The sequence below is a fragment of the Vulpes lagopus genome, chromosome 8 (genome assembly GCF_018345385.1).
Source record: "Vulpes lagopus strain Blue_001 chromosome 8, ASM1834538v1, whole genome shotgun sequence".
Taxonomy (NCBI): Eukaryota; Metazoa; Chordata; class Mammalia; order Carnivora; family Canidae; genus Vulpes; species Vulpes lagopus.
In genome coordinates this window covers 36,552,422-36,574,398 of record NC_054831.1, presented here as the reverse complement: position 1 = coordinate 36,574,398, position 21,977 = coordinate 36,552,422, and the positions used below count along the sequence as shown (strand labels likewise).

Below are 21,977 nucleotides of genomic sequence, written 5' to 3'. Positions count from 1 at the left end.
CTCTTCATTCCCAGCCAGTAGGAATCCTGTTGACAGAGGCCTCTCACTAATGCTGTTTCCTTCACAAAGCCAGCCTCCATGCAACCTCAGTTTGTCCCTCCCACTCATGTGTCTCTGTAGGACATTGTGTCTCAGTAGAGTTTCAGGTATTCTGTAGACAGTAGGCAGCTGAGAGCGTCTTGGTCTCTACTATAGCTCCTTGCACCAGTTCTTGCCTAATACTCAGCACTCAATCTGCCTCTTAACTGTGTTAAATTTAATAAAGGTTGATGTTTCACTGTGACACATTTAGAAATAGGTGTTGGCGTGGTTTTTTTATTTGATAATTAATAATCTCTTCTGTTTTAAATAAAGAGAGGACCCAGTGTTGAATGATGCATTGACCTTTGTATTCCAGCAGTTTTTCAAAAGTTTTATTTAAACAAGTTTCAGTGGATTCGAGAATTTATCTTTACATTGGATGCATGACCCATAATTCTCTTTTTTTCATTTTTTAAAGGAATGTATATTTACATTCTCTTTTAATTCATTGTGTAATGAGTTAAGAAGGGTAAGATTTTTACTTTAAAATAAACTGATCAGCCCTGTCATAAAGCATGCTTTTTTAAGTATTAGGAATTATTAAACAATATAACAAGCAGTGTTTATGGAGGTTCCTGTGTGGGGAGAAAAATGACTAAATCCCTGCCTTGTTTTCTGCTGCAGGCAGCGGACACAACTGAGGAGCCTGATGTGCACAGCAGGGGCGAAAGCCAGGCTGTCAGCAGCCTCGGAAATGAAGGTCTGCACCTGGGGCCGGTGGACACCGATGTGCACGTGGGTTTGAACCCAGCTGCCCTGTGGCCACGGGCTCGCAGCCCCGAGAACATGACCACAGCTCAGAACGGCCTCGGGCAACTTGCCGCAATCCCAGGTTCTGTCTCTGATCCCGGAGACCCCAGGACGGTGACCTACCCAGCGTGTCCGAATGGAGGGTGCAGCGGCAGCCACTGCGGGGAGGCGGAAGCCCAGGAGGCCAGACTCAGCCCTGCCAAGCTCATGCGCCTCTTCTCCGTGAGTAGGAAGAGGACCGGCACCAACCCCGAGAGGCCCCGCTCCATGGTCCTGATGGGGAACTCCTCCACCTGGAACGCCCTTGCCTCCTTTCGGAAAATGGGATCTTTCAAAAAATTGAAGTCCTCCGTCCTTCAAGGAATTCAGAACCGCGAGGGGTCAGAGGCGGCGAAGGAAGATGCCCCCGAGCGGGACCCGGGGAAGCCCATCCCCAATGGTGCCGCGGTGGCAATGCGAGCCAGCAGGTGGGACGCCCCCAGGGCGGGCCCGGGGGCCGCGTCCGACTGCTCGGACCCCGAGGAGGCCGACGACGCCTTCCAGAGGAGCACGCACCGGTCCCGCAGCATCCGCCGCGCCTACGGCCTGGGCCGCATCAGCCTCCTGGACGGCGACAGGCGCCCGGGGCCGCAGGAGCGCGGCGCGGAGCCCGGCGCGGAGCCCGGCGCGGAGCCCGGCGCCTGCGAGGTCCTGCGGAAGGACTCCGAGCGCAACAGCATCGGGTACAGGAAGAGCAAGAGCACGGATCACCTGAACTTCCTGAAGAAGAGCTCCTTCAAAAGGAAGTCCACGTCCAACCTCACCGACCTCAGGGCGGCGCCGGACGGGCCCGCGCCCCGGCGCACGCTGAGCAGCTCCTCCGCCGACTCGGAGAGGCTGGGCGGGCCCGACAGGAGGACCAAGCGCTGGAGGAGCCCGCTGCGGGCCGGGGACTGGGACCGAGTCCTCAGGCTGGTGAGCAGCGCGGCCGACGCGGCCTGGAGGCGAGAGAGCCCCCGCGCGGGGCCGGGGCCGGGGCCGGGGCCGGGGCCGGGGGGCGCGGGCCAGCGGCTGCAGGGGCACAGCCGGCTCCACGACGCCTACTCGCGCCGCGCGTCCAGCGGCGCCGAGCGGGACTGGCGAAGGTGCGCAGGTGCCCCCGGCGCAGGTGCCCCCGGCGCGCGGGGGGACGCGGGCCCCGCGGTGTCCCCCCCGGCGGCCGCGGGCCCCGGGCCTGCAGCGGGCGGCTCCCCTGGGCCGCCCACGCCCCTGCGGCCCACCTCCCCCAAGCCCCGCAGCCCTCCGAGCCCAGGCGCGGGGAGCGCCGCGTGCCCCGGCAGCCTCAGTGCGCTGTCCCTGAGCTCGGTGGACAGCGAAGAAAGGGCAGAGGGGCCGGGGTCGTCCCCGGATTCCGGGCAAGCCTCGTGTGGCACAGGCGGGGAGGACAGCGCCAGCGGCCGCGCCCAGCAGAGCCCCCGCCCGGCGTTGGGCCCGGAGGAAAGGAGGGAGGAGGTAAGGGCACGGCAGGCGGGGACCTCCCGGGGGTGACCGCGCGAGAGAGGCACGAGAGAGGCACCTGTCGGCACCGCCCTTCCTGACTCCCGGAGGCTGCGGTCGCTGACCCCCTGGCCGCCCCGTGCCGGGCGGACGCCAGCACGATTATTCCCGTCAAGTCGCTGTCCTCTTTATCTCCCTGAAATGGATTGCTCCCGTGTGAAGTTGCTTGAGGGTCTCTTGCCACACGATTCATCCAGAACCGTACCTACCGCGGGCCACGTGCCAGATTCTGGGCGGGGTGTGTGGGGGGGGGGGGTTGGGTATAGAGACCTCTCTTCGTTCTCTGCAGCTGACGGAGGCTCTCAAACTTCTGGGTTTTGAAACATTTTTTATTGCCCATAGGTTTCTTCTCCATAGTTTAAGTTGTTTCAGTGTCCTTTCCGACACACTACATGTAGATGCAGCTCTTTGCGTTAAAGATGCCGTTATGTGTTCTAGATTTTTTATTTCCTGGGAACGAATTAGGAACAGGCAGTTTGATACCTGTCAAGCCCTGAGTGATGACGGTTCAAAGAAATTTTTATGATGGTTATTGTACTTATTTTTAGTAGAACATAAGCGTCTCATGAACCAAATCAACTAATAACTGTCAAGGCTGCAGGAGCCATGTTCTTTTCATATCCTGTCAAGCATCCAGACAACTTTGCCTTCCTGTGTAATTTTCACTTATTTATAAATGCATTCAGTACATGACAGAGCTGAAAGACGAGGAAATGCATCCATGTGTGCATATTGTAAATTACTCTTCACGTACATTTCTAGAATATTTTACAGGTATAAATTGGTGCTTGCCATAGAAAATAATCCCCTAGCAACTGTTTCTTCCCACTGATCCCTGGAGATGACCTCAGTTTTGTCTTAATGTCTGTAGATGAACAATTACAGAGCAGCCTTTGTGAACTTGGAAGCCAGGATAGCTTCTGGACTGTCTGTCTGTTTTGACCTTTGCTTTTTAGAGAATCTTCAAAAGTAGAAAGCCTGTTGCAGATCACGTTCAAGAGACCTAAATTAGCCTGAAGTGTCCCTGAGCAGCCAGAGGAGTGAGGCTGCCTCACTTTTTGTGGATGTAAGTTTGTATGGAGACCTCAGGGCTAGCGTGTCTTCTAGAGGTCTTGTATATTGATGACTATTAGCTCATTTGTGTATTTCCAAAGAAGCCTTGTGGAACAGTTGTAAGGACACTAGACTCGTTGCCGGCATCGAGAAGGAGTTCCAATTCTGTTAGTTTTGCTCTGTGTACGATTGGCCAAAGCCTGAACCAGTCTGGGCTTCTCTCCTTCCCTGGATGATAAGATAAAGCATAATTCCTTCTACCAGACACCCAACCTGCCCCACTGATGATTTAGAACCACAACTCCCCCCTCACCCCCAGCCCTCTGCTCCAAAGATTTGGATATGTCTAGAGGGTTCTTTATATGAAATGTGGGGATTTTATTTTTTGTTTAATAAGATTAGTAAAAAATCATCATTAAAATGTTTTCTTCCTGAGTGCTTATTAAGTGAACATTATGCAAGAGATAATGTCCAACTTTTTGGAACTGTTTTGATCATTATTTAGTTATATCCATATATTTACTAAGTATAATATAATTATATATAGTTATACATAATTTAATAGTATATAATTTAATTTCTACCCATAAGGGATTACCAAAGATAGAAAGCAGGGCTCAGTTCATCAAGAATGCACACATGTGTATAGATAATTCTACAAATTTGCCTCAAGATGTTTATCACATTTTTAAGTCGCGTTTATTTCCTCCAAATTCTTATCAAGCATATCAAGCTTCCTCTTGTGCTTTTAAAGTAAATGTCATAAAGAAATATATGTTGTTTTTGCCCAACTTGCATTTTACATATTGGTAATCTTCAGTGTTACTTAAAGACAAGTGTTTGTAAAATATAACCTGAAGCCTCCTTTTACTTTGACATTTAGAACTAAATCCAAGCATAATGAAACAAATAAAACAAACAAAAAAACCTTACAAAGTGCAGGAACTACAACCTTTATGATTTAAAAGCAGTTTTTGTCTATCTTATATAGCATTACAGAAAATTAATTTCAGTGTCAATATGTTTTAATGTACAGTGTGTTATTTTTTATTTAATTCATTGGTGGTATGGTTCTACTTGTATGTTTTTTTGAGGGAGGAGCAGGCCTCCATTCAGGGAGCCTGACATGGGATTTTATCCCGGGACTCCAGGATCACACCCTGGGCCGAAGGCAGGTGCTAAACCCCTGAGCCACGGGGGCTGCCCTCTACTTGTATGTTTAAAGCTAGTTGAAGTTGTGGTTAGTGTTGAATATAAAAAAGGTTGAGATCTCTGTATATTGTATTTAAAATATTACAAAACAGTTTTCAATAAGGGAGAATAATTTTTAACTGTAGAACCATTTATGTATAACATGTCACTCTCAAAGCGACAAAATAATCTTTGAAAAAACTTAACAGTTTAACAGGATTTTCTATTACTGTGGAAAAAGGATGGGCAAGTGTCCAGCTCTTTTAAGAAGCACTGTAGAAAAATCACCTGGTTGACTTTATACTTCTGCCACCTAGTGGTGAGTTTCTTCATAAGACTAATTATCTGCTGAAGGACTCCCTAAAATTGTTACTTGGTTTATTTTATTTTAAAGATTTTATTCATTTATTTATTTGAGAGGGAGTGACAGAGAGCAAGTGAGCATAAGTAGGGAGAAGGGTTGAGGGGCGGAGAGCAGCCAATTCCCCACTGGGCAGGGAGCCCTCCCTACATAGGGCTTGATCCCAGGAACCTGGCTGGGATCATGACCTGAGCTGAAGGCAGATGCTTCATGGACTGAACCACTCAGGCACCCCTGTTACTTGGTTTAAAAGTGCAGTTTAGTATTTATACTTGCAGACAGTGCTTCCTGTTCTGTGATAAAGGTACAGGCACAAGCACAAGGATTTAGTGTTCTTGCTGGTTTTCCTACCAAGTCACAGAATAGCTTCATTTGGCTGAATTAGGTCACTAGGAAAGGGACCCTGTCCTTATTCATGCAGTATAGATTCAGAAGTATAGTGTTGAGATATGCTCCTAGATGAAGCAATTTTATTTTTTTAATTTATTTTTAAAGACTGTATTTACTTTTTTAGAGTGAAAGCTTGTATGCACACATGCACCACTTGGTGGAGGAGCAGAGGGAGAAAGAATCTCAAGCCGATTTAGCGCTGAGTGGGGGAGCCCCATGCAGGGCTCAATCCCACGACCAGAGATCATGACCTGAGCCGAAATCCAGAGTTGGACACTTAACCACTCAGGCGCCTTGGAGCTCTTTTAAATGATGAAAATCCATTGTAACTCCTTGAGAGGGAGCTTTAGTCTTTTAGTAGATTTTTTTTTTTTTTTTAAGCTTGGTTGGAATCCTGGCCCTGCCATTCCAAGATAACTACCACTAAGTGAACTGCTGAGCTTCTCCAGGCCTCAGTCTTCTTAAGGGTTAGAATGTGGGATAGCTTCCTCTGTTTTTGATGTTTATAGGAACCAAGGGATTTATGCCCATTAAGCACTTAGCCCAGTGTTTAACACTGGATGTTACTCTGTGATGATTACTACCTACTTACATGATTTTTCCATCCTAGATTGGCCTGATTTCTTGAAACATGGGCCATTTAAGATCAGATTTTTCCAAAACTGTTTTTTGACTATGTTATTGTCTTAAGACAGATTGTAAAGATCTTCAAACAGTTCGTTTGACTTCACATTCGCTTTTTTTTTTAAGCATGAGAGTTAGGTTCCAGCATGATCTACCATTTATATGTTCATTCACTCCTGCACCAAAGCAAATTCAGATACTCAAATTAGATGAAGCTCTTTGAGGATGTCAAGGACATCATCAAAGAGCTAAGATGTATCTAAATCCTATGAACTATGCAGAATAGATTAAATCCCACAAAAGAGGTAAAACCATATGCTGTGGGATTTCAGAAGAGTTGTAGTTTTTACCCGTGTATCAAATCAAGGAAGGTTTAATAAGGATGATTGAATCTGATTTGAAGATAAGCTGGCTACATTTTAGTTTCAGTCATCAGATACATAGATTCTATGTGATTTGATAGAACAGGAAGTAACATAATTTGGTTTGATGTAGGGGAATGAACCAAGTTTAGATGAAATCATTAAGTCCAGATCATGGACACTCTTGAATTTAGAGTAAAGAATATGTACACTACTTCATAGCACCACAGAGTCAAGGATACTTTCGAGTTGGGAAGAGCCAAGCTCAGAACTGTGTTTTACGGAAGTTAATCCACCATTGGTAAAGAAGAAAATTGGGAAGAAAGGTGACCAGGGGGAAGCTATCAGGGATTTATTTCCAGAGAGAGCTCAGAGATAATAAGGCTCTGAAATGTGGGGATGGAAATAGAATATATCAGGAAGAAAGGAAAAGGAGTAAATGAAACAACACATTACAAAGCCTAAGGTACTTTGTCACTCAGTATTTACCTCCCTGATATATATGCCAGATATAGGGAAAAGAAAGAGTCAAAGAAAAAAAGCTATTCTTATTCTTAGAGATTCACATTCTATTTTGTATATTGGAATATATACAAATAATTATGTAGTGTGGTATTTCCAGTGAGGAATGTACAAAGTACCACGAAAGCACCAAAGACAGGATTATTAACTTTGGGTAAAGAGTTGCATAACTGGGGATAGACAAGTGTGTGGGGTCTTGAAGAAGATCGGGATGGGGAATGCAGTGGGCAGCAGTTGAGGAGGAGTGGCAGGGCCTTCCAGGCTAACTGGAAGAGCATGGGGGAGGGAGGAGGTCTGTAGACACAGGGAGAGTCAGCCAGAAGAGTTACCTACGCCTTATTTTCCTCCCCTGTAAACTGGGGGTCGCTAGAGTACCTGCCTATCGCATGCAGTTGTTGTGAAGATAAAATGAGGTGATGTAGGTAGGGAACTCAGCACTGAGCTTTGCACATAGTAAGTTAAGTGTCCACAAAGATGCTAATCTGTGGTGCTAAGGGAACTGCACGTTGCTCACTTTAACTTTTGTACAGGGTGGTTGGGTGGAGAAGTGGGAGATAAAATTGGAAAGATAGGTCTGTACATAGTTAAGAAAGGCTTTGCTTGGAGCTTGGACTTTACCCAGCAGTCAGGAGCAAGCCAGCAAGGTGTTTACCAGGGACAACAGAAGGAGAGCAGCTACATAGAGAGGATTGGGATGGGGGCAGTCCTGGGAGAGAGCATTCCTCAATAATTTAGTCCAGAGGGGATGAGATCTATACTAAAACCATGGAGACAGAGAGGAGAGGTTACATTTCAAATGATTTCACAATTTATATATATATATAAATATATATATTAAATTAAATATATATAAATATATACATATATATATACACACATATATTTTATATATAATATATAATATATATTAAAGATTTTATTTATTTATTCATTTAATATATATAAAAATATATATATTAAATTAAATATATATAAATATATACATATATATATACACACACATATATATTTTATATATAATATATATAATATATATATATTAAAGATTTTATTTATTTATTCATGAGAGACACAGAGGCAGAGACATAGGCAGAGGGAGAAGCAGGCTCCATGCAGAGAGCCTGATGCGGGACTCGATCCAGGGATCCCCACAGTTTATATTTTTAATTCTCATTTGAATGTTCTGGAGGAGAGAGAAGTCAAAGATGATGGGTAATCGGGACAATCTCTTATGTTGGAATCAATAATCAAACAAGTCGTGAAAACAATGGCTCAGAGCCGAATTAGGTTATTATTCCTAGTCCTTACCACTAACATGCAGGCCCCTGGTGGGAAATCCCTTTCCTTTTCTGAGCCTCAGTTTACTTGAACACTCCAGTGCTTTAGGATCTTATCATTTTCTTCCTCGGGGACTTGTAGCTTCAAAATTGTTGGAAGCCATTGTTGGAACCCAGTCTTATAAAGTTAAAGCAATTTGAATACTTGCCTGGGAGGTTTTGTAGAATAGAATTTGTTACTACTACACAGGGTTTCAGCTTGTGCTGTTGGCGCCCCACTCAGGGCCTTCTCCAAGTCTCTGCGGGTGCTGGTTTTAGCTTGCCTGTTACCCACCGGGGTGGCCCCCACCTGAGAAACACTACTTGAGTTTTTTCCCTGACTCCTAAAAAGAAGGGTATTTTGTGGCAGCACAAGGTACGATGTCACTTAAATAAAACTTCCCTCCAACTTTAGTATTGAAGTAATGGGCTAAAGTCAGGCCTATTTCCAATGTGAATTATAAATTGGGAAGTTTTACGACAACGATGATGATGATGATGATGATGATGATGATGATGATGATGATGTGATGGGTACTCAACACATCATGATAGCTCCAAGGTGATGTTTTTGGTGTGGCTGAATCAGATATAGATACATTATATGATTTTGACTCTTTCAAGATTACTTAGGTATGACTCTTTGGCTTACTCAGGTAGCTGTTTAGGAGACAAACAGTTCTTCTGGAGGTTAGAAATGATCCACAGCTATTTCACAGAACCATCTGGGGAAGCAGAAATAAGAGGCCGCATATATAGAAGAAATGTAGTGACCCTAGCAAGTCTGCCCAAGGCTTTTTAGGACTTTTTTTGAAGTCTAATTTGCATAACATGAAACTCACCAGTTTTGGGTATACAGTTTGACGATTTTTAGGAAATTTATAGAGCTGTGCAGCCCCTGCCACAGTCAAATTATAGAATATTCCATTATACCAAAAAGTTCCCCCATGCCCTGTGCAGTCATTCCTGCTCCCAGTAAAGACCTAGGCAACTGCTGAACTGCATTCTATTTCAGTTTTTCCTTTTTAAGATTTTATTTGTTTATTCATGACACAGAGAGAGAGAGAAGCAGAGACACAGGCAGAGGGAGAAGCAGGCTCCATGCAGGGAGCCCGATGCGGGACTCGATCCCAGGTCTCCAGGATCAGGCCCTGGACTGAAAGTGGTGCTAAATCACTGAGCCACCCAGGCTGCCCAATTTCAGTTTTTTTTTTCTTTTATTTTTTTTTAAGCGAATAGTTCAATGATTTGTAGTAAATTTATGGAGTTGTATGGCCATCATCACTATCTAGATTTAGAGCATTTCCATCACCCCTGAAGGAGACCTCACGTCCATTTGCAGTCACTCCCTGTTCCATCCCTGGAACCTGAGCTATTTTTTGTGTCTATAGATTATACCTTTCTGGATATGTCATTGAAATAGAATCATGTAATATGTTGTCTTCTTTCACCTTGCATATTATTTTCAAAGTTGATTCATGGGTTGTGGCATATATCAGCACTTAATTTCTTTCTTTTTTTTTTTTTTTTAAGATTTTATTTATTAGAATAAGCAAGGGGAGGGGCTGAGGGAGAGGGAGAAGCAGACTCCCCGCTGAGCAGGGAGCCGGATGCAGGGCTTGATCCCAGGACCCGGGGATCATGACCTGAGCTAAAAGCAGGCACTTAACCAACTGAGCCACCTAGGTGCCCCTCACTTGATTTCTTTTCTAAGGCTGAGTAACAGGCAGTTATATGGCTATCCCACATTTTGTTTATCCACTCATCAGTTGTGAGACATTTGAATTGTTCCCACTTTGGGGGCTGTTATGAATAATGCTGCTATGAATATTTATGTACAAGTCTTATGTGGACATACATTTCCATTCTCTTGGGTAGATAAGTAGAAGGTGAGTTGCTGGGTCATATATGATTCTATGTTTAACCATCTGAGGAACTGCTACACTGTTTTCTAAACAGTTGTCCATTGTAGATTCCCACCAGCAGTGATTAGGGTTCCAGTTTCTCTACACCCTTGCCAGGACTTGGTATCACCAGTATTCTGGATTCTAGCCCTTCCAAGTGGGTATGTCATGGTGTCTCACTTTGATTTTCATTAGCATTTCCCTAATCTTAGCCATTAGCCATTCCCTTACCTTATTTAGTGAAGTGTCTATTTAGATCTTCTGCTCATACTTTTACTGCATTTTTGGTTTTGTTGAGCCATAAGATTTCTTTATACATTCTGGATACAAATCCTTAACCAGATATATGATTTGCAAATGTTTTCCCAGTCTCTGGGCTGTCTTCATATTATTTTAATTCTAGTATAGATAACCTACGGTGTTTTATTAGCTTCATGTGTATAATACAGTGTTTCAGCAATTCTATGCGTTACTCAGTGCTTATCATGATAAGTGTACTCTTAATCCCTATCACCTATTTCCTCCATACACCTCCTCTTTGTTAACCATGAGTTCTCTATAGTTAAGAGTCTCTTTTTGGTTTGCCTCTGCCTCTCTTTTTTTTACTTTGCTCATTTGTAAATGGCATATGCTCAATTTTTAGTTAAATTTTGAATAATGTGAGGTAAATAATTTCATCCAGTTATTTTACCTTCATTTGTTGAACAGTCCACAGTTTCTACATTACAGAGAATATAAATTTCCATACCTCATTGGGTTCTCAATTTTCTCTGACAGAGAAGCCCTAGAACCTGAATCACAGAAATTGCAATTACAGTTGGAAAGATAATTTGAAAATATATTATTTGTGCTTTTAAAAATATTTTTGTAATGGGCAGCCCAGGTGGCTCAGCGGTTTAGCGCCGCCTTCAGCCCAGGGCATGATCCTGGAGACCCGGGATCGAGTCCCACATCGGGCTCCCTGCATGGAGCCTGCTTCTCCCTCTGCCTGTGTCTCTGCCTCTCTGTGTCTCTCGTGAATAAATAAATAAAATTAAAAAAAATATTTTTGTGATGAAGTTAACATTTTATTACAAGGACATTTGTTATATCAGTATATTCCAAAAGTATTAGCAACCCTAGGGTGGATATTTGTTCACCATCACCCCACTTAGGGTGTTGTAAAGAGAATTAATATGCTTTCCATACTTTCTATTAGTTGTCCTTGTGCTAGTTTATGTTTAGTTTCTCCTAAGGTGTTTTTTGTTTATTTTTCTTTTTGCAGGAGAAGAACTGAAGAGAAAAAGATCTCTGGCAAAAATATTAAGTCAGGGGTGCCTGGGTGGCTCAATCAGTTAAACGTCTGCCTTTGGTCCTGGAATTGAAGCTGCATTGGGTTCTCTGTTCAGCGGGGAGTCTGCTTCTCCCTCTGTGCCCCTGCCCCACTCCTGTGAGTGCAGTCTCGTAGATAGATGATAGATAGATAGATAGATAGATAGATAGATAGATAGATATTTAGATAGATAGAATCTTTAAAAAAATATTATTAAGTTGTAAAATGCAGGTCATGAGCCTAAATGTGAAAGAAAAAAAAAACCCACCAAGATTTTAATTAATTAATTAATTAATTATCCATCCATACATACATACATACATACTATGAACTGGGGGAGCAGCAGAGGAAGAGGGAGAGAGAATCTCAAGCAGACTCTGTGCCAAGTGCAGAGCTGGATATGGAGCTCAATCTCATGACCCTGAGATCATGACCTGAGCCAAAATCAACAGTTGGATGCCTAACTGACTGAGTCACCCAGGTGCTCCTAGTAGCTTTTTATTTTAACAATCAAGTCAACATTTTCTGTCTTTTTAAAAGAAATTTCCATGGAATGTTTCAAAATATTTCTGATTGGATGTTTAATATCTGACAGGCTACTGAACTTTATAAATTTAAAAAGCCACTTCTAAAATTATTTTGTAAAAATGTAAAATCTAAAGAATAGTGTAGTATACATATAATCATGTAATCCTTGAACTTTATAAAGTGGCTCATTTCTAGAATAGTTTTTCTGTAGTGAAATATCAAGTAGGATTTTCCCACTAAAATAAAAGGGGAGGGGTGCCTGGGTGACTCAGTTGGCTAAGTGACAGGTTCTTGATTTCTGCTTAATTCCTTCTAGGAATTAAGTTCCTAGGCTCTTGTAGATGTTAAGTATCCTGTTTTTTAGGTTTGCACATTTCTCTTCCAGATCTACCCGTTAACTCTTGATTTAGGAAAGAGAGTTATTCCTGAAAAAGTTAAAGGTAACCTGTAATCCTATTTTTCTCTTCGAACTCTATATCAATTGGATATGAATTTTTATAGAATACAAACAAAAATTCCTTTTGGCAAAATAGTGAAATGAAACCTTTTCAAGCAGAAATAGTAGAATGAAGAATTTGGCCCAAAATCTGTTGAGAAGGGTTGCCTGGCTGGCTCAGTCAGTGGAGCATATGACTCTTATTTCTGGGGTTATGAGTTCAAGCCCCACATTGGTTATAGAGATTACTTAATTTTTTTTTTAAATCTAAAAAAAAACCATGTTGAGGATTGTCAGTACCTCAGTTGCTCCACCCACTCCCAGAAACTGGAATTTTACCAACTCATTTAGAACTCTGAAGATGTAATTGTCTCTTAAAAATAAATGCATCAGAAAAATAAAAATAAAAATACAAGTACCAGTAGTAACCTCTCAAATTTGTATGACACTTTTGCAGCTAATAAAAGTCCTTCACATAATATTGTTGCATTTGATTCTGGCAGCCACCCTGTGAAATAGGCCAGCATTGTTGTATTTGCTTTAAAAGGTGGGTAAACTGAGGCTTAGAAAGGTTGCAGGACCCTCCTCCAGCTGCTGAATGGCAACTGGGCCCAGAGCTGGTCTTAGAATGGGGAAGAAGGCCCAGAAACACCACCTGCATGACAGCTGACACGTAGACTTCAGTTCTAGCCATTTGCTGGTTTCCTGATCTTTGGTGGAATCTCATAATCTTTTTCTCTCTCTTTCTCTTTCTTTCTTTCTTTCTTTCTTTCTTTCTTTCTTTCTTTCTTTCTTTCTTTCTTTTTTCTTTCTTTCTTTCTTCTTTCTCTTTTTCTTTCTTCCTTCTTTCTTTCTTTCTTCTTTCTTTCTTTTCTTTCTTTCTTTTTGTCATAGCCTTTCTTATCTTTAAAATAGAAGTGTAAATATCTGCTGCAGAGGGTGTTCTAATTAAATGAGATGGAATTGGTAAATGCTGGCATCATAGTCCTTTGATAAATTTCCTTTCTATTTTCTCTTTTGAATCCAAGACTCATGTTCTTTCCACTGAGCATGAGCCACTTCCTGACACTGCTGGTCTTTCCCAAATCAGATTCCTTCCTCTTGATTCTTTTATGTGGTTTTTGGCTACTTGGGATGGGCTCAGCAGCTCAACAAAGGGGCGTCAGTCCCTTTTCTGACAACTTTTGGTAGTTTCCTTGATGACACAAGAGTGAAGAAAGCCCCTTGGACAGTAGGACTGGTGTGACTCCAGGTCCCTAGTGTGGCATTTCTTCTAGATCAGCACCTACAGGTGGAGAGGTAGGCATGGAGCCTTAAATATGGTTTGTGACGAAGGTCAGTCATTACAGCCTCATTCTCTTATGTATGGTATGAATTTTTACCTATTTACTTACAGCAAGGTTCTGTTGTACACTTCGCTTTATGTTTTTACTCCTTTTGCGATATAAATTATTCATCTCTAATTCTTTCACTGCTAGGCTTTGAATTAAACATTTTCAAGATATTTTTCTTGAGTGCATGTTCTCATATCCCTCAGAAATAAAGAAAGGAACACCACCAGTGCTGTCTGTAGGTCTTGCCTTACATGACAGTCCTATACAGACAGGCTGGGCTACTTTTTTTTTAGAATTTATTTATTTTAGAGAGAGTGTGTGTGCAGGTGGAGGAGGAGGGAAGAGAGAGGGAAAGCAGACTCCGTGCTTAGCAGGGAGCCCAACGCCGGGCTCCATCTCTGATCTCACGATCTTAGGATTGCTGGGATCATGACCTGAGACAAAACCAAGAGTTGGACCCTCAACTGACTGCACCATCTAGGGGCCCCAGGCTGAGCCACTCTTGATGGAAGCATTCTTGGTGAACAGCAGCTTTAATTTAGGGTCAGTGTTTTCTTGATAGGTTCATTTGCCGGACCCTTGTAAGTTTCAGGGAGAGTGACACAGTCCGTTGTCAGTGATTGCTGCTGGAAGAAAGAAAATCCTCATGAAGTCATTACTTTCTCTGACTCTTCTGGGTTCTTTTTTCCAACTTCCCATCACTATGCCCTCTTTGTTCATTGCTTCTTCATCTTATCCCTTTCTCCTGCCAATACAGTAATGCTTCAAACTTAAACTGAAATATAGAAAAGAGATTTTTTTTAGAGGTTCTAAATCTTTCTGTTGCCAGGAGTGGACACTTACTTGTTGGAAAAGATTCCATTACCATGTACTTCACATATCTGAAACTTCAGAACAGAGTTATTAATAATAAGGGAAGGAAAATTGCAGCTAGTCTGTTTTCAGGGTGGGCTGTATTCAAGTAGGTTATGAAAGAGACAGGAATGGATGGTTGTGTCCTGATCTAAAACATGGGTATTGATTTAAAAATATTTAGTTATAATAAGCAATACCTTAAATCAAGCTCATTTTTACAAAATCATCCATAAATATAGGGAGGGAACAGCTTCCTTGCCACCTAGAACTGTCCATTGATTTGCTCATTTGTCTATCCACCAACTTAGCCATTCATCTCTTTCCACATGTGTGAAGCATTTTTAATTCCCTATTTCTCAGGCTCCAGTGTAGACTATGAGGACACTACCATAATATTGGGAGTTTGGAAAGAATAGTAATAGCTGCCTTTGTGTGATGCTGAGTCAAATAAATGCTATGTAAACATTGTGGTGGTTTTAATAGAGTCACAGAAAGGACCAAAGAGCTCAGAGCCCAGGGGAGTTTAAGAAGTTTTTCTACAGCAATATTTCAAATGAGTTTTGAAGGATAAATTTTATAGATTGACAAAGGCAAAAAGATAATCATAGAGAGAGCAACATTTACTTCATTTGCAATTACATATAGTAAATAAATATGTGGTAAATGGTGAATCATTCGATATGGGCTGGAAAATAATTGTATCTGAAGACAGAGCTGGAGAGATCTTGGATAAGATTTTGAATGACCTCGGGTTTGTTCTATCTAGGTAATGGCCATCTAGAATTAGATGTGTGTTTCAGTAGTATAGAGTAGGTTGGTGACAGAAACAAACTGGGCAACTATTGGAATACTTCCTTAAGAAACAATGGAGCAGAGTCCTCCTGAGATTGAATGATTGACAGAACATGGTGATTGGGTGGCTTTGGCTTGTGAAGGTCGGGAACAAATCGAGAATACCGAATGTGGGATATATTGGATGTCCTTCACTAATATGAAAAATAGTTTGGGAAGAGAGATGATTCATGAAGTTGCCATTCTGCATTCTAATCCAGAAACCCTCAATTTTCTTGATTCTAAAGGCACTTGGAACCATTGATTTGAGTGTTTGTGTGCTGTCATCCATGACTTGAAATGCTTGTGATTCCTCGAACAGATACATCTGTCTTCTTCCAGTAGAGAATCAACTGGTACTTCCTTCTCTGCTGCCCATTCTTCTTTCCCCTCTCCTCCTAATTAATTCCTTCTACCCTCTTTGTACAACGAAGGTCAAAACAGCATTAAGAAAAAAACCTTTGCTCTTCAAAACAGTTCAGAAAGACAGTGGATTTTTGATATATTCAAATCTAAAACATGGTTCATGATTTTAGAATATTTAGTTATCAATAAACTTGGAAAAGAAGAAAGTAAGTTCATTTTTATAAAATAACGCTTTTTATAAATTGAAGAAAGTTTAAGTAGACCTCTGGTACTCGTCATCATGTGTTTCAGAGATAAAATACATATTAAAATGTCAAGATAGAATTGTTATATACATTTATTTTATATGGTTTTTATTTTTTTATTTTTTATTTTTTTAAAAGATTTTCTTTATTTATGAGAGAGACACAAAGAGAGAGAGGCAGAGACACAGGCAGAAGGAGAAGCAGGCTCCACACAGGGAGCCTGACGTGGGACTCGATCCTGGGTCTCCAGGATCACACCCTGGGCTGAAGGCAGGCGCCAAACCGCTGAGCCACCCGGGCTGCCCATATAATGGTTTTTAAATGTGTCTTTACTCTTAATGAGTCTAGGCATAAATTGCAACCTACAATTCTGTTATTTTCTCTGCTTGTGTGCCAAACCTAGGATTGTGTTGCTGTTGATTTGGAGATGGTAGGATGGTTTGAGTTTTTTTTTTTTTTTTTTTTTTTTTTTTTTTTTTGTTTAGATAAGCCCCCAAAATGGAATTCCCCTAAGTGATTATTATGAAGGTCAGGGGAGGAAAGCTCATCACTGGCCCTGTGTTTGCCCAGGGTCAGTGGTAACCCTCCTCCCACAATGTAAGGGAGATGGGTTAGGAGCACAGGGCATGGTTAGGGGGGCCAGGATGGGGTTCATCACAATCATATAGACTTCATTTCTTTATTTTAAATAAATGAGGATGAGCTCAGCTGCACCGCTTTCTCAGTATAGTGTAACAAGTCAACAGTGTTGAAAATGTTCATAGTTATTTAAGTGCCTTTTTATGTTTATAGAACTGGGCTAAGAGTGTTGAGTTAAATTGTATTCTCTATGAACTTCAAATATTTGCATTTTTAAAAAATTAACTATTTTGCTTATAAAACAAATGGTAGGTTCACTAAGTGTGTTTTAAGTATATTTTATCATCAGTTTTACACATGCAAGGGCAATTGAAGTCCACTATACTCCCCTTTTACTTCAAGAGCCTCAAGCATGAATACATTTTTAAATATTTTTCATACTGTGTCATATTTTTTTAGCAAATGGCCTATCTATTCCCTGAACCCAAAGGACAAGGTCATAGCTTTCCAGATCATAATAGTTCCTTTAATTTTTAAGAGTTACATAAAAATTACCAGTGTGTGTATAATCTCATTTGATAATAATCAGACAGTTTTTGGTTAGTCATTTGCTATCAGAATTTCAACAATCCCTAAGGTTCTTAGAAGTTGAAACTTCGTATCTTTAAGATGTAGTATGTTGGTAAGCATGTCACCCAGCATTAGTATGTACTGCTGCCTCTAGCCATGGAAGGAAACCCTTGGTAAATGGGTTTCCATTTCTCTTCTGTTTCTTGTAGAGACCTGGGCTAAGTCCAAATCTGGGGTCTGATAAGGGGGAGCGACAAGTTTATGATGGTGTCTGTCCCTTCCGAGGGTGGTCCTTGAACTAGAATGGAGCAAGGTTGAACATAGATGATTTCCTAAGGTGGCTGTTAGTTAAGTGAGGGGTGTTTGGCCATTTACTTGGTTCAGACCAAGTCAGAGGCTCCCTTTCTCTTCTTGCTTGGACAATTTTAGAAGTAACCCCACCTAACTATTTATTCCTTCACTAGCTTAAGTGTGGTAGGAAAAGGCGTGTGAACCCCTGGAAAGTTAGGAGGAGGGAGAATTAGAATGGTTGGGTGGTAGGCGGTCCACTTCTGGAATGCCTCTCCTTGTGCCACTGCAGTTTCCACACACAGACACACACACACACACACCATCAAGGTGTATAAAAGAAAAGGCAGCTTTGGAGAAAGAAAAATGATTCCACCCACTTGTTCTAAAAATTAAAGATAAGAAACCAAACATGATTCAGTAAGTTAAACAAAACCAACTGTATTTGCAGTTCCATATGTGACCAGTTGAAGGGAAAAGTTCCGCTCTGGCAGTGGCGCCTAGAGCAAGAGGGGAGGTGAGAGATGATGCGGGACGGGGGAGGAAGCAGTAGAGAGGAAGAGCCGGGGAAGATGTACATACATATGCCTATACCCGTGAGTAAGGACCCACAAACAGCCCAGAGAATTCACCAAAGGGGAAGCATAAACCGGAAGTGGAGAGATGTAAAAGAGATAAGCAGGCAGAGGCTCTTTGTGGAGCAACGTGTTGAGGTCTAGTATTTGTGGAAGTTGCTGCTCTGGCTTTTTGCAATAAACCATATTGCCTTTTTCTTTTGTACATCTACAAATGGGGGACATCATGTCTGGTGCTGCCCTTTCAAAGATGAAATTAAGTACCTGATCTCTCTCATATTCTCTTTAATTAAATCCATTGCCTTCTCATGACTAGGTTCTCATTTTCAAAATGGGTGTAATAATGCCTTCTTTACATACCTGAAAATATGATTTTAGGTAGATTATAAATGCAAGTTGATGACAATTTAAGATTTCTAAGTAACTAAGAGTATCTTTTTGGTGTTAAAGTAACAAAAAAAGACAAAAATGTCATCAATGCTCAAGCTTTCATCTTTCTAAATATATAAACATTTTCTTGCTCTTACTTTTAACTCCTTAAAATGTAGTAGTTGATCTGGGATCTTATGAATTCCCTCCCTCACTTAAAATTCTAGGACATGTATTTATGACCCACCCCATCCCAAGTACTCTACAATTCAGATTAAAAAAAAAATCACACTTAAAAAAAAGGGCTTAGGTCTTTTTGATTATGACACATTAATTTTCATTAAAGGGAAATTAGTTAGAGACATATAGCTTTAAATAGTGAGGTGCATTTTTTAAGCTTTATAATGTGTAAGGCCTAAAATTTCATTTTTCTAGAGTTGGAGCACAGAACTGGTACCATAGACTGGTCTTAAGTGAAGCTGTCTACTGGGAGTTTTGAACTTCCACTCATCTGAGGATTGTGTCAACAGAAATGGATGAGTGGGGCTTAATTTTACCTTGTAGGTAAAAGGTAGCATTTCCTTTGATTATGAATGTAGGCAACAAGCCAGAGCAGTTTTATCAACACCTGTGATTTTGTCACCCATAGAAGTCACAGATCTTTTTTACATTTTATAATAGTTTTTGCTGGTATCTTAAAATCTCGTATATTTATCAGTGCTTCAAAAGAATTAGCAATAGGTCTAGGTTCCACTAGATGGATGTTCCACTAGACCTATTGCTAGTCTTCTCAATTTATGTGTTTTATATATATTGTTGTTTCAGTTCTTTTAATATTTTTATCATAATCTGATTATAATTTTATCTATTTTATGTATTTAAGATGGTGATTTGGAGAAGGGGTCGAGTCGCTAGCTTTCCCCAACTGGCAGGAGTACCAGAGAGCCTCTCTTCCTGTGATTTCCTTCCCCCACCCCCACCCAAGCAGCTCTACAGCTAAAGGCAGGAGGACCTACCAGATTTCATCTTCTTTCTGTAAAAGTGTATGCCAAGGATGCAGGCCTGCAGAGCGGAAGGGACCGAGATTTTGAAATCAGACAGACCGAGTTATTAGGCGGAACTCTTTCTTTCAGCTCTCCTAACAGGAGCAAGTAATTGCCCTAGTGTCTAAGTGGGTAAAATGTCATGAATAGTTAGCTACTTCCCATGGTGATGGTGAGGATTAGGTAGGGTATCCCGTGCCTGCTGCCTGCTGTAGTTCTGGCACATACGGACATTCAGAAGCCACAGCTCTGATTATTATCATTATTGCTGACCCCTTGCAACATGAGATGTTGAGATGTGTTCTTGTCTCACATTCAGTTCTGTGACTGTACCTGAGTTCCTGATGGTGCTCAGGATGCTGAGAACCTGTGAAAGTGTGAGAGCCTTGTTTATTGTATCAGTATGCATCTTGAGAATATCTTTGGCTCATCCAGTGTAAAAGCTCTGCTTTGGTTAATTTTTTTTCTCATCTTCCCAAAGCACCTTAATTTCCCTGCTTCTAGTATTTTCTCCTGAATTACTGTGCTATATGAGTTTCCTAGGGCTACTGTAACAGATTTCCACCAACTAGGCAGCTCAAAACAGGAGGATTTACTCTCATTGTTGTAGAGGCCAGAAGTCTAGCCTCTAGCAGCACAAGCGTTTTGTGGCAGTGCTTGGAGTTTCTTGGCTTAGAGATGTACCCCTCTGATCTCTGCCTCTGCTCTCATATGACTCTTTACTTTTGTCTTTGTGTCTAAATTTCCCTCTTTTTCTAAGGACATCAGCCATTGGATTAGGACTCCCCTAATCTAGCATGACTTCATCTTAACTTGATCGCATCTATAGACTGTATTTCCAAATAAGATCATTTTCATAGGTCCTAGGGGTTAGGGCTTCAACAATACCTTTTAGAGGGGCATAATTCAAGCCATAGCTCTTGATATTTGATCTTCTATACTTTACTTAGACTAAGCTTCTGAATGGATATATGTGACATCCTGGCTTTTTGTCAAGTCTTTTTTCCTCAGTTAATAACTTACTCTCACTGTTGTTTCAAAAAATGTTTTGAAGTGTCTCACTGGACGTAATTAGACCTATCTTGGCTTTTTACTTTGCAAAGCAAAGAAAGAAATCTTGTAGAGGAAGAAAAAAATTCAGGATTCCTGACTAGAGAAAGTACTCTAAAACTATACAGAGAAGCGAGAGTTAAAAGGGCAACCACTCCACTGCAAAGTTTGTTTACAAAAGTTTGTGACTTGGGTGTGAATTGGCCAATTAAGCTTAGAGCCCTGGACTGGTCTGAAGCCCAAACTGGTGGATTGTGAGGAGAAGCATCAGCAGACATAGCTCTGGCATGGCCACTTACACCCTCACTGTCCTGTTTTAAAGGCAAGAAAGAATATCAGAGAGCATGGATATGGTCAACTGCTTGTTCCTTCAGTGTATCTGTGGGCCACCACTGCCTGTATCAGAGTCCCGGGTAGGTTATAACTTGTGGAGAGTGGTAGTGGTGGTGGTAGTGGTGGTGGTGGTGGTGGTGGTGGTGGTGGTAGGTGTTTGTAGTTCAGATATAATCACAGTCAAGCTCTGTTCCCCGGAATGAACCTCTGTCATATTTCGAAGTACATAAACTTTGCCAAAGGAAGGTTCAGTTTTAGAATACGCATCTATTCTCATTTATTTTGCTAGGAATCTAAGTCTCTTCTGGCTAAGGATCACTGTCTTTCCTTTTTTCTCTTTTGCTAGGAGTAAAGTGGACATTTCAATTGTATATATTATTCTGTTAACTAATTTTTGCAATTCCTAGAACATTCAGTACCACTTAGAAAGGCTGTTTTCTCCTTTTGTTCTTTGGTGGAACTCTATAAATAGTTCTAGGAGAATTATAGTGGGTTCTTATGTGTACCCCCTGGTGGGAATAGTAGCTGACACTCGAGGTATGACGTGTTAAAGAAATCATCCTGTGCACGTCTCCTGCCCTCTGATTTCCTGCTTTGAGAATACCTGCCTTTATGTAGCCTCCTCACTTCCTGGAGTATGTTTTGGTCTCAGAAGGATTTCTTACCTGAACAACTAAGACAGCCTCCTGTCTTCCTACACCCATTTCCTTATTTTCCTGTCTGCATCAGCAAGGCTTTAGTGAGGCATGCTGCATGTTGCATTAAGTGCAAGAAAACAAAACAAAACAAAACACAAAACAAAAAAACACAAAAAACAGAAAACCACCCGAAAAAACAACAAAAACAAAAAGCAACAACCCAAAGAGCAACAACAACAAAAAGCTGCACATAGATTTGTTACCAGTTAGACTACTGCCTGTAATTTTGTCTTGCTGCTGTTTTTCTAACATCTTGTTTCTGAACCTTCTTATCACAGGTTGATAATATAAATGGACTTATTCTTGACTGCTTAAATTGTGCCATTTGGTTTAATAATAACTTGTTTTTCATATGTAATCAAAAAATATTAATGTTTTCTTGATTTCTCGTGTTTTCCCATGGTGGTGTTAGAGAGGAGAGACTTTTCCTCCACCCTCTTAGGCTTAGTACATGGGGGTGTATAGAATTGAACTG

At 41.4% G+C, this 21,977-nt stretch overlaps 1 protein-coding gene across 4 annotated transcripts in view; it reads left to right on the top strand.

Annotated features, from left to right (window-relative positions):
* SPATA13 (spermatogenesis associated 13) overlaps positions 1-21,977 on the top strand; it is a 346,365-nt gene that overhangs the window by 263,910 nt on the left and 60,478 nt on the right. For 3 of the 4 annotated variants that reach the window (XM_041765381.1, XM_041765382.1, XM_041765383.1), the window contains exon 2: positions 706-2,322. In XM_041765381.1, the coding sequence (XP_041621315.1) occupies positions 706-2,322 (1,617 nt within the window). The remainder of the gene's footprint in view (positions 1-705; positions 2,323-21,977) is intronic. The other variant, XM_041765384.1, reaches the window with a different exon arrangement.